A 13,353-nucleotide genomic window follows, 5' to 3' on the forward strand; every position below is an offset into this window, starting at 1 on the left:
ATGATCGATGGAAAATAACCTTTTTTCTTTTACGACTAGAAGAAGACATCCACTCACTTGATTGGAGACATGAGAAGGGTTGTCGTTATTCCATTACTGGAAGCATGGTTTTCAAAACTGGATTGGACCAGAAGGTCGGACCGAAAAAATCAGGAACCAGTCACCTAATCAGTTCCATTTTTCTTAAAAACCGGATTTTCCTCCAAAACCATTGATTTTGATCAATAAACCACTGAAACAGGTGGTTAACTGTTTGAACCATTTGAACGGGTTTGATTGTTTTTTATTTTTTTTACTTTTCTGTCAGAACAGGCCGAACATTCGATTCAAATAGTTGGACCATTCAACCCAATAACCGGACCCCTGACCAATTCGGTCACCGGGTCGATTTTAAAAACCATGACTGGAAGAGACCGCAGGCCATATCATTTTGATCGCTCAAGTTCAGAAATCCAGGACATTTCTTCTGATAACTCCAACCGGCATTGTATAATTAGAGGCACAAATACACCATAGAGGAAGTTCTATGAAGCATAGTGAAAGGAAACATCAATATGACAGTGAATCTACCCAGAGAAAACACCATGACTAGAAGGACAAGGGAAAATGGCGTACACAAGTATGAGATTAACGTCATTAATTTTCCTGCCCACCCTCAATTGGTGGATATCAGGATATGGGACAAAGTTCAACCTGAATTCGTCAAAATCATTTACAAACCTTGCATGAGTTTCTTTACTTTTTTCTTCCTTTTCCTACATTTTCCTTCAAATCAAACATAGCTTAAGTGAACCAATTTGAAGATAAAAAGATGATCATTTTTCTCCTAATGCCTTCTGTGCATCCTACAAGACCACAATCTCTACACTTAGATGCTTCCCAAAAAATGCCCATATCCATTTGGGAGGTCTTTCATGTAGCAGCTTCTGGCTTTACAATGTGTGCATGTGTCTCATAAAAAAAGCTTCAAAGTTGTGTTTGGTAAAAAATACCTAAAAATATAACTGAGCTAAGAAATTGACTTTCCAATAAAACTAGTTTTAATAGCTTCTTCAAAGCAGCTCAGTCAATACAGTTTAATTGAAGCTGAAGCCTGAAGCCTTCCCAACAGGGGTGTTTGCAGGATTCTACAGGAGACATTAGCGACTTAAATGGAATGCATTATTTTAGCAGCCTAGTTGTAGTTATGGCCTAATGCCACCTATAAAAATACATTAAATAGAGAAATTAAAATCAGAAACTGCTCTCACAACTGGAAGAGAGTCCTTTGGATCCAAGTTCTTACTCCTACCATGACCAACCTGTCAATTGAGCATCATGCGTGTGAATATTTTAAAGCATGATCGTGTGAGACCCAACATTAAAGAATAAAAACATTATTCAGGCTGAGTTTGTTTGTGTTGTAAAACATTATCGGTGTAAAATGTCACTGCCGGTTCAACTAGTCGGTGTTTGGATGCAGTGTAAAACATCCCTTCCGGTTCAGCTTTACATTGATTATCAATGTAAAAACTACAATAATCACATCGGTAATCGCCTTTTCTGAGCCATTGAAAAACATGAGCATCGAAAAATCAGTGTACCATTGCATCCATAATCACTTTTTCTGATGCTCATGTTTTTCAACAGCTCAAACGATTCGGTGTGAAGCTCCATCAGTAGCGTTTTACATCGACAAGGTTTACACCACAAGCAAACACAGCCTTGGGATTTCACCTAACAGATTAAGCCTATAGGTTGAATGGTTTTTTGACATGATATCAAAACCCCTTTGATCAAATGATCTTACATTTGACAGCTTAAGCTTCTACTTTGAACAATTCCTCAGGTTTCAGAAATAAGAAATCAGAGCACACTATTGACGCCTTTTTTTTTTATGGGAGAAATGGTCACCGATGAAAACCTTTCAAGCAAACATCCCAGTCGCTTGTTTAGGGGAGAAATGCCCACAGTTGCGGAGTCTCTCGAAGTCTACAGAAACAGGATTACTGTAATCGCTAAGCCAACAGGTTCACTCGAGCAACATGACTGCCGGACAAACCCAGAATTTGGTTTTCCCATTTTTTATCACGGAAGAGAAAGGCCTCCATTATGTGAATGATGTCCAGTAATGCGCATCAAAAGCAGTCCGTTGCTGAGAAAAGCAGATAAGGGGGATTGCAGTCCAAAAATCCCTAAAATTGAACACACACCAACCAGTACAGCTTTTCAAGTATAAAATTTTATTTTGACTTGTGATCAGTCACGGACTGAGATCCACCATTTTTTTTTTTTTAATTCTTGCGCCTTCACACGGGGTTTTCCCCATTCTGGTGCCTTGGCAACAGTAGTAGGTCAACTGCTGTAGAGAAGAAATTCCACGCCACAATATTTACAAGGTTGTATTTGTGAGCCCACAAGGTCACAGAAGATTTAACCGTGAAGTTCAATAGATTTTAACCATTAGAAATACACCAGAAGAGATTACAGATTCTTTCAAATCTTCTGAAACAGAGAGCAAGGACACGAAAATTTCCACTAAAGCCAGTAGCTAATGCTCAGACTTCAAATTGGTAAATACCAAGTAACACCAAAGGCGCCATCTCTTACAAAGTTCAAGGCTTAAAGCTCAATCTCAAAATCGTTTCACATTAAGAAACAAAACAGTGGGTCCTATGATCGAACTGCTTTACCGTGCCATGAAGCAAATATAAAAATATATGTATTTGCAGCAAGCAACTGCCCAATTCAACCGCATAAAGCAGGTAAAAAGGAAAAGAACATAAAAAAGCTTTCCCAGTCTTGGCATTAATTAACCTATACAAGGATGCCCAACTGCCTGGTGTTCCCTCTGAAGTAACGAGAAGTAGCTTCTGCCACTGCCAAAAATACCTGTCAGCAAATCAGATAAGTTTCAAATTAAAATGCATCAGTTACAAGATCAAAGTTTTAGATTAGAAGAAAAAAAGACAAGTGAAACACAATCAACCTTAAAATTGTGATGCATCTACTTCTGGCTCTTCTTCCACAACACCCCGATCTTCTTGAGCATGTTGTTCTTCTTCTTTGGTGAATCGTCATCAAGATCATCAGAAGAAGGTGAACCTATCTTCCCAACATGATGGTAACCATCCAAAGACACTGATCTATCCATAAATTTCCCATTGTTTCCAGTTGAAAGAACAGCAGCAGCAGCTTCGGCTGCCTTCCTCCACTGGTCTGACTGCACCTTCAATCTCCTTAGCTCTGCTTCCATTTCTGAATTTGCTGCCTGTGCTGCCTCCAGTTGCTCAACCACCCTTTCAACCTTCTTGCTGCTTTTATCAGCCTCCTCTGTTACAAAAGTGAGTTTCAACAGAGCTTCTCGCTCTGCAGCCCTAGCTGCCTCTGCCTTGGCAATGGCCTCACCATACACCTTATTCCTTTCCAATTCCTTCTGGAATTCCAGCTTCAGCGTCTCATTCTCCTTGGATATGCTCTCTATTTCTGTCTCCTTGCCCATCAAATTTGCTTTCAGATCTGCAACATCAGACTTGGCCTTCATCAGTTCCATTTCCAATTTGGATTCTTTCTCTTTGCATTGGTTCTTCTCAATCTTAATATTCAACCCTTCATTTTCCTCTGAAATACTCTGCAATTCAGTTTCCTTGTCCATCAACCTTGCCTTCAACTCTTCAATAATGGCTTTACTTTTCTTCAGTTCTGCCACCAATTCAGCTTCCTTCAGGGAAAATTCAGATTTTGTTTTCTCAACCAGTTCATAAGCATTTTGAATCTGCATTGTGCTATGGATATGCTCTTCCTGATGCCTGATCTCAGCAGCTTCTAAGGCAGACTTCAATTGTCCCACCTCCAACTTCAAGGAATTAAGCTCCATATTGAGTATATCTGATCCTATTATCTCCTCATGTTTTCCACTTTCTTCAAGTATACTAATATCTGAAGGATGTTCGCCACTAGCATTAGCCAGCTCTGCCTGAAGTTTGCTCACTTGTCCTTCAAGTGAACTCACTTGACACCTAGAAAGCTCCAACTCTGAAGTCAATGAACTGTAAGCTTCCATTGCTTTAAGGCTATCCAACTTAAAAATCTCCATAGTTGACTTGGCAGTTTCCAGTTGCAATTGAGTTTCACTAACCAATCCCTGGGCTTTGGCCTCAGATTCTTTGCAATCCTTGAGCTGAATTTTCATATCCTCAACAACAGAAAGAGTTTCTGCCAAGTCCTGTTTCATACACTGGAGCTCAGCCTCTGATGTTTCTGCAAGCTCGATTTGGGCAGCCTCAGAGTCTGTCACCATTTCCAGTTGCATCTTAAGCCTCTGGATCTCACTCATAGAAGAGACCAAGGCCGTTGAGTCCACAGAGTGCTGCTTCTGAACAGCCTCAAGCTCAGACTGCCATGCCCGATCCCGCTCCTGAGAGATCTTACGGAGCTCTTGGAGACGGGCTTCTTCTGATGCAGATAGATCTAGAAACTGCTGCTGGGACTCCTCAAGCTTCGCGGTTGTGGCTAAAAGCTGTTTCTTTGTCTCTTCTGCCTCTTGCTGGGCTCGCCTCTTCAATGTCTCAGATGAAATCAGCTGGTCCTTCGTCTTCTTGAGATCTTCTTTCAGTTGAGCAAGCTGAGATTCCAATTCAGAAACTCTGCTTGGCCACTTCTTCTGGAGTCATGGAATCAGAGAGTAGTGGTCATGGTCTATTGACTATGTCTTCAGGTTGATGAATAGAAATTAACAAAGCAAAGTTAATTTATATGGTAAGGAAAATAGGAATATATATCAACCCTAGGGGCAGACAAAAAAAGACATGGGTCAAAGTAGGAAGAAATTATTCAAGCACACATAAAACAACAGATATTGCACTAAACAGAAAGGAATGAAAAAACAGGATTCATGTAACCGACCCCATAGAGTTGGGATGAGGCTTAGATGATGATGATGCAGTAATCATTAGCAAATAAAGTACCTCAGTTATGGGGCTTCTGGGTGACCTGCGCTCAACAACTTTGGGGCTTCTATCTTTTGGCGTCCTGCTAACAGGTGTTGTTGAAGAAACTGAATCAGATTCAGATCCAGTTGTCTTGAGTTGACGAGCAGCTCTAGGAGTCCCTGGTGATGTCCTCTGAGGCACCTCCGATGAACCACTTCTGTTTCCAGGGTCAGTGGATGAGTGAAATGATTATCAATATTACAATATATAGCAAGCTCTGAATGGACATGAAGGTTGTCTTCAGAGTGGCAATCTGGAGATCAAGTTCATGTCTTCGAAATCACATGAAAAGATTTATTATATAGTAAATCTTAATACAGTTGTGGCACATGATTTTTCTCTTGGGATGAATGAATGGGGTTATAGATGCCTTTCTCATACATACGCTACAATTATGTGTCAAGTAGGTCAGATGTGAGTGGACATACAACCTCAAATACAAACAAGTCTTATTTGAATGTTATTGATGAGCTGATCAAAATACTGCTCAATGCCCACCCAGAAAATGGCACTACAAAAATGCATAACTTGCATGGCAGAATTACAGAATATGACTAAAACCTACTGAAATTCTTAAGCATCATCATGTGTGCATAACTGCAATTATTAAAGCATATCAACAATACAATGTAGTATGCAAAATTTTCTCAATAGTTGGATCCAAGGCATCCTCTAATATTCTAAGCTAAAGGTAAAAACCACCCTATTCCGGTTACCAACTATACAGAGAATGTTGAGGAGTCCATCAAAAAAAAAAAAAAAACTAACGTGAGATGGCATAAAAGCCTATTTGACTAAGTGGTCTAGCGTTCAATCTTTGCCACCTCCATCATAATTAATTAAAATTCAGCACAAGGTATAGTGGGCCTTTCAAACCTAATGGGTCTTCACATGAGAGGGCATGTTAGAGAATAAATACCTATTCAGGTACCTCACCTAACGGCTTAAACTTTTTAGGTTGAACAGTTCCTTGAGTATGTTTAGCTTAAGATTATTTGGAACGGAACCCCACTTGCCTATTTCTGGTTCCTTTTATAGGGGCATACAGAGTTCAAATGGAGACATGAGATTTCCACTGTTTCCAAAATTGAAAGAAACAAAGGAAATCCAATTCAGACTATATCGGGCAATAATGCTGTTGAACTGTAGCTCGACCTTGAAAGTTCTACAAATTCTTTGTCTATTTAATAGGATAAAACCAAGCAATAAGACAAATACAAAATTATAAGAGGAAACATGTAAATGAAAACAAAGGGGAAAAGGCCGGAAAATCCGAATCAGAAAGGAGCAAAGGAGCATCAATCCTTAATTTCCAGTGTAATTGATAAAACAATCGTAGTTAAAAAACAAAAGCGAACACCTTCAGGGTTCAAGGGATAAAGAGTCTACAGGCCAGGGGCTATTTCTATGTTAGATTTCTCAAATTCCTAGTATCTAAAGTTACATTCTTTAAGTTGATATTGACCGATTATTATCTTAAAAAGTGCCAAACCATATTGAACTCAAACAGTTCCTTCTTAAATACAATAGCTAGATTCCACAAAACAGCTTACCTCAAAGCCTTAAAACAGGAGAAAAAAGTCAAAAAGAAGAACAAACTATGTTTTAAAATTACCTTGCTTTTGGCGTCTGCATATTTTACCACCCCCTCTGGTAACAGAGTTAAAAGAAGAAAGCAATCAAAATCCACTTAGTAAAAGCGCCCTGACCCACAACTCCTGCAACAGTTCAGAGAAATCACAAATTGTTGAAGGATGAAGCACAAGAATCCGATGTTTACGCACATGAACAAATAAATGACCGGAGCGGCCCTCGTAAGTAAATTATAGAAACCGAAATAAACAACATGATTCCTTCAAACAAACTCCATAGAAACCACCACCACTCCCACCAAACCACACCAGAAAGTAAATAAACTTCACTTTCAGAGGACCAGATGAAAAGGGGGAAAACTTCATTTTAGGGGAAGACTCTCTCTCTCTCTCTCTCTCTCTCTCTCTCTCTCTCTCTCTCTCTCTCTGGTACTCACCAAGTTACCACGCTGAAAACTCATTGTTGTGACCGCGAGCGTCTACGGCTACGGAAATGGGACGGGCAACTTTAATTACCCAAAAAGCCAAAATTGCCCCTAGTAGCCTAGATATCACTTGCCAAGTCGCGGACAAACCATCACGAGACAAACAGGGTTATTTTGTTCGTAACTAAGGGCATTCTTCGTAATTTGAAAATAGCAGAAGACCGGGAGAACGAAAACCTGACTAGTGACTGGTGTCCGGTGCCTGAATTCAAGCTACCCGACCCAACCAAACCATAGTTCCCTTGGTTATCGCAAGAAAAGACAACCGCTAACCGCTTAAACCGTCCGATACTTGAAGAAACCTCGCCGTGAAATGATGGTTCTCTTCACTGGTCGGTCACTTCCGATATCACGGCTGAAAAAAATAGAGAAAAACCTCGATGAAAACATGGCTCTGGAGAAGAGAAATATAAGCACTTTTTCGTCGAAATCTACAAGAATGACAGAGGAAGATTCTTCACCGTCAATTGCCCCACTCCAGAACAGCCACGACCACCGTAAATGGAAGTTCGTCACCGATCTAAACAAAATAAGAAGAGAAACGATGAAGAAATGAACGGATTCAAGTGTTTCGAAAGTAAGAGCAGCTCAAACTTCAATAATAAGCCATCGTTCCTTATCTTTCTTAAGGTTTTATATCAAATAAAACTTTCCACAAAAATACAAACGTGGAAAAGGAAACCGGAGGAAGAAGAAAACATGAAATAGCTTTTACTCAAACGAGTTTACTGTTTAAACCAACAAATCTGTAAAAAGCCTGCAACCTTCAAGCTCTAAAACTCTAATACAAGCCGGCATTATCGTTCCATGCCGTAACTTTCCCTGAGGATCAGATCTCCTTGGAAAAGAAGTTCAAAGGGAATCATTGAGACCAAAAAACAGCCGCTCAGAGTTGAGAAACTCATAGCTCCCACAAGGAAAACACATAATCCAGCGAAACAGAGATTGGAAGCATTTCCGCCGCCTTAAAACCAGAAAATGGCGCAAACACCTGTAACAATACCAAATATGAATCAGAATGGAGCACTTGCATTTATCCTTACCGGCAGATCTATACAACGAGAGGCCGTCGGCTTGTTCTAAGCTACTAAGGCTCCAGTCCAACCAAAAAAACCCTGGGGTTTTGGATTAAACGAAGGGGGCTGTGACAATTCCAAGCAAACGTAACTTCTTCTTCTTCAACCTTCTTGTGCTTCTGTGCTCAGTTCTCGAGGCTATCTCTCGAGTCTCTCGATCTCTCTCCTGCTCCGTAACAATAGACCAACGACTGAGCCGTATACGGTGGAAGAAAAGAAAAAAAAATAAAAAGATGGAAGCGTGATTTTGTCGTTTTATCGTCTATCTAGTGGATTATTATGTTAAATTAATAAAAAATCGTTGGTTTGCGTCGAAATTTAGTTTTATGACTAGAACGTAAGAGTATTTACAATAACAAACAAAAGAATTGAATAAACTCCAAAAAGACCCCTTAACCATAGGGAGTGCCTCACTTTTGACGTCTAGTGCAACTTGGGCCGGATTGGCTCAAGCCCGACCAAAAAAACATCGGGTCGGGGTGAAGTTCGAGTTAGGATTAAGAAATATGAATTCAACCTAACTTTAGGGTTGGATTAGGATCGAGGCCTTCTTCATTTCGATCCAATTTGGCCCCAGCTTGCATGTATAAATATTATATAAATAATTTTTTAGGTCATTAATTGAATGTATGAATGTAAGTAGGTACATGCATGTAACTTCTATGTCATATTTATAAATAATATATATACTATGTATCTGTCTATGCATACATAAATGACAATATAATTATCAAAAATAATATATATTTATAATTCTAATTTTGGAAAAGATTTTTTTTCAAAGAAAAATTATAACTATGCCCTTTAATGCTAAAAAACAAGAGTGGTTCTCAAAAGAAAGCATAAAAATTGAGCCAAACCAAAATTCAACCTAACCCCAACCCAACTTAAAGCTTTTAGGTTTAGTCAAAGTTAGGATTGGATTGGAATTGGACGTAAGGTTCAAAAAATCGATATACCCCTATATATTGGCAGAGGCGTATCGATACTAAAAAAGCATGCACCTTTATATATTCTTTTAGCTTTTTTTTTTTCAAAACTGATTTTTGGGTAGGTTATTATATATATTTTTTATTTATTAATTTAGAGGATTCCCGAAACACCTACGACCGATATGGGGCATGTCTTATTGAAATTTTGGTCGAGTTAGGTTAGGGTTAACCTCAATCAACCCACCCCGGGCCCAACTTGCACTCCTATTAGACTATTATTATACGAAGAAAAGCTTAAAATGCCCCCTAAAGTTTTACAAGTTCAACAATGTTCATAAGAAAAATGGAAAATGATGGTACCACCCACCCATGTTGGTTTGCCATAATGTGATATGGAGTTTTCTTTTTCTTTAGATTTATATTTTCATTGAGAAAGCCTTTACTTTTAATTTAAAGTCCAAAAGCCATATACAGCCCATTAGACATAGAGTTATATTGACTGACCTGCTTTCAAAAAATTATTAATTTATTATAACTAATTTCATTGGAAAGTTGATTTCATACCTGAATTAAACCTACTTGGGCTTTCTAAGATTTTTCACCAAACATAGTCTCTAGGCTTTTTATATGGCCCCATCTTGTAAAGTTAGAGACCGCTGTATGAAAACCTTCCACAATGTGAGATATACCCAAATTCAAATTCGATTAATTATTCGATAAAAATAAAATATTTAAATTCGACTGAATAAATATTCAAATTATTTGAATTCGATTCGATTTTATTAATTATCAAATTTAAAATCGAATTTTCGAATAGTATTGACACCCCTAGTCCAGGGGCTTTGATAAATACCCGATTGATTATTAATAGTAGTTTAAGAATAAATTGAAAAAAAAAAAAGAAACGAGACGACCCAGTTGAGAATATTATTTGGTAGGCACGTAAAAGTTCGGGCGGGCATTTGAAAGTTGAAACTTTTCGTAGTTCACTAGCGAATGCAAGTGTAGAGAGACACCTGTCATAGAGCAAATGCAAGCGCGAACAAGTCCAACGGATCCCCGGCTCACCGAATCGACTTTTGTCTGGTCAGATCGTCAGAGTGAGTAGTGACCTCTTTTTTCATTTCTTTATAAAGCCTTACACACCATTTGATTTCGTGTTTTTCAACCATATCGTATTACGGTAGATCGATAAACAAGAGCGGATTGCTGGAGACTGGATGATCACTAAACGACTTTGACTTGTCGGGCCAACTGGATGATCACTAAAACTAATTTGGCGTCGACGGGGGCATGTAATTACCGAAGAACTCTTCAGTCTTCACCCTATTGTCAACAATACATCAACATGTATTTTCTGCATCAAATATCAAGACGAATCGTGTCGTGTCACTTCTATGACAAAACTTCTGCCGCAGAATATCGGAACAAAGAAAAATGCTACATCACTATCTCTGTTCTCATCCAACGGTTCAACTGCACGGTTTCTTTCACAGAAAGTGGCCAGAGAAACCGTACATTGGCGTCTAGTCTCTAGTGTTTCGTCCATTGTGTAAAAACATCATATAGCCTAACGACGTAACAAGTATGGCTACGCATCCTTTAAATTTTACCGCCATCGCTATTTTACAGATTTAAAATCCGCGCCTATCCTTTCCTTGCGGTTGGTGTGCGATGCAATGTTGTAAGAATCGACTCGGAGGTTGAACTGTCGAACCGTTTTTTTGACCCTGGGTCGCGAATCACCGGTTTGACCGTATGGGTCAAATGAATCACACGCAAATTAAATTTTAGTTTTTAATTTTTATTTATAGAAAATTTAAAATTTGCGGTTTTAGGCAAAGAAAGGGTTTTCACATAAATAGCATGGCAAAGGACCGACCATGTATGAGATGTATAATCGAAGTTTGGTCTTCAAAAATTTGTATACATGTTTAGTGTGCAACCTGTGACTTAGTCATTGGGTCAATGGTCTATCTTGCTCGATTGGACAATTTTTTTTTTATCCAGTTAACAATTTAGACCAAATTTTAGATTTTACTAAAATTGGACCCAGAATAATGATTGGATGATGGTTTGAACATTTCAACCAGTCAAGTCAACAACTAGGTGAAAACACTCCCAACACTATATCAATTGGCCACTGCAACCATGCATTGGGAACATCTCACTTGTCATTCATGAAAAAATATTCCCAACATGTGGTTGCAATGGCCAATTGGGACATGTTGGGAGAAATTGGGTGGTAGTAGATACAAACTGGTGTGATGGTTGAAAACATAGCTTTATAAGTGCAATTTTTGGAGGGCTTTCAAGCATTATTGTTGGGATCTCTTGCTAATAAAACATGTTTCAACACCTTACCATTCACACAGCCTATACAACCTTGCATTATAAATATCTTCATACTTATATGTTTTTTTTCATGGGAAGATATTCCCAATGCAAGGCTGTAAAAGGTTGTATTAACGATGTGAGCAGTGAAATCGATATCAGCCTTTTCAACCATGTACGGGATATGCAATGTTAGACCATACGGGTAGGGTGTTAGAATGCATTTTGTTACTAGGATATCTGGACTTTTCAAGTAGAGATCACATCAGTGCCTCATATGCACATCTCAATCACTCAATGTGCATACATACTTATCATCAGTAGATATTCCTAATATATGATTGGGATGTGCTGCAAAGCGTGTGGGGCACTGATGTGAATTCTTTCAAGTAGTGGCCTCTGGTGTAAAGTTCAAAAACACTTCCATCAAGTTGATTAATAATTTTTTTAGTAAAATTAGTTTAGGTAATTTATTAAAAGCAATTCAGTGAACAATGAAGTCCTCCCAAAAGGGCTTTAAATATAAGGTGAAACTTGGTAATATCCAATTTTGGATTGGCTACTTAAATAACCAACATGATCAGCCTGCATCTATTGTAAGCAAAAGGCGTTAACACGCCAAAAGCATAAGAACTACCATTCCAGGCACAAGTATACTTTATTGATCTTAATTTGTTTGTCTAAATATTTTAATTTTTATATCTAATTAATAAATATCAGATTATGTATTAACCCCATAGAGAATGGAACGCACCTTTGAGCATCTATACACATACTGTGCATTATATTTACATGGCAGCTTCACACACTTGGACCTTGTTCGTTTACAAATTGGTCATTTACTTTGGTAAGTGTAGGGAAATGTTTCTTGGATATCATTAATCTAGGTAAGTTCACTTGTCCATGTATTTTTGTAATAATGACTTTTTTACATATAAAAAGTCAATGTTTAAATGGACAAATTTGTGTCTCATTATATTTTATGAATTCCTATCGGGTGGGAAAATTACTTATCCACCTCAGAGATGGGCAGCTTTTACCTAGGTAAATGAAATTGACTTTACCATGAGCCCAATACTTATCAGAAAAATTGTTCAATGAAAAAAATACCCATCAACCAACTTTCCCCCTCTTAAGTCACCAGTAAACAAATAGGACTTTAAAGTTGTATTCCTTTTTTTGGGCTATGGGATTCCCTGTAAATAAAACTCTGCACACTTTGAAAGGATAGGAATCTAACAAGCAGTTGCACATTAGGAACATATTCTCATAAATTTAACATAAATGTATGGAAGATATTTCTAATGTACAATCGAATATTATGTGTACTGAATTTTTTTTGCAAAAAAATCGGGCTTTTGTTGTTTTAAAAGGTATAGACTGTTGTTAGGGATCCAACAAGCAATTGCCCACACTAACCTCTACATAGACTACCACTGCCCAAAACATATTCTCATAAATTTAATATATATACATATATGTTATGTGCACTGAGTTTTTTTGCAGAAAAGCCGGGCTTTTGCTATTTTTAAAAGGACCCAGACTCTAATTAGGGATCCAACAATGAACGCACTAACATGTGGCAAAATAAATTCAGAGTGGGAAAAATGATGACATATGCATTTACAAGAATTGGTCCCCACACACCCCTATAATATTTAGGTCCTACATCAACATTCCAAAAGTGAACATGACTCCAAATATCTACGATGATAGAAGAGATTTGATCAACCAACCCCCACCCCATTGAATTTTGATAAATATCATCTGATTGTTTATACATTTTTTTGTACTGGTTAATTGGTTACAAGTTTTTTCAATCAAAGACAAAACCCTTTTCAAGCCCTAGAGCATGGTTTTTAAAAACGACCTAGAGATTGAATCGGCCAAGGGTCCAGTTACTGGGTCGAATGGTCTGATCGTTCAAACTGAATGGTTGGCCCATTCTGACAAAAAAATAAAAA

At 38.1% G+C, this 13,353-nt stretch overlaps 1 protein-coding gene across 7 annotated transcripts; it reads right to left on the reverse strand.

Annotated features, from left to right (window-relative positions):
* Positions 1-2,511: 2,511 nt before the first annotated feature.
* Positions 2,512-8,424, reverse strand: LOC148870252 (interactor of constitutive active ROPs 2, chloroplastic-like). 7 transcript variants are annotated; one of them, XM_088972546.1, is made up of 7 exons: positions 8,091-8,424; positions 7,509-7,567; positions 7,225-7,402; positions 6,586-6,688; positions 4,947-5,127; positions 2,969-4,642; positions 2,512-2,858 (listed from the first exon to the last, which is right to left on the reverse strand). In XM_088972546.1, the coding sequence occupies exons 4-6, from the start codon at positions 6,603-6,605 to the stop codon at positions 2,987-2,989; spliced, it is 1,857 nt and encodes a 618-aa protein (XP_088828672.1). In that variant the 5' UTR covers positions 6,606-6,688; positions 7,225-7,402; positions 7,509-7,567; positions 8,091-8,424; the 3' UTR covers positions 2,512-2,858; positions 2,969-2,986. The 7 variants fall into 7 exon arrangements, with proteins under 7 accessions (XP_088828672.1, XP_088828668.1, XP_088828669.1 ...); XM_088972542.1 differs by having other exon boundaries at positions 2,512-2,871; XM_088972543.1 differs by having other exon boundaries at positions 2,512-2,871; positions 7,000-7,402; positions 8,091-8,360.
* Between the last annotated feature and the right edge of the window lie 4,929 nt (positions 8,425-13,353).

The sequence above is a fragment of the Nelumbo lutea genome, chromosome 2, assembly GCF_056320005.1.
Source record: "Nelumbo lutea isolate HS-2025 chromosome 2, American lotus-T2T, whole genome shotgun sequence".
Taxonomy (NCBI): Eukaryota; Viridiplantae; Streptophyta; class Magnoliopsida; order Proteales; family Nelumbonaceae; genus Nelumbo; species Nelumbo lutea.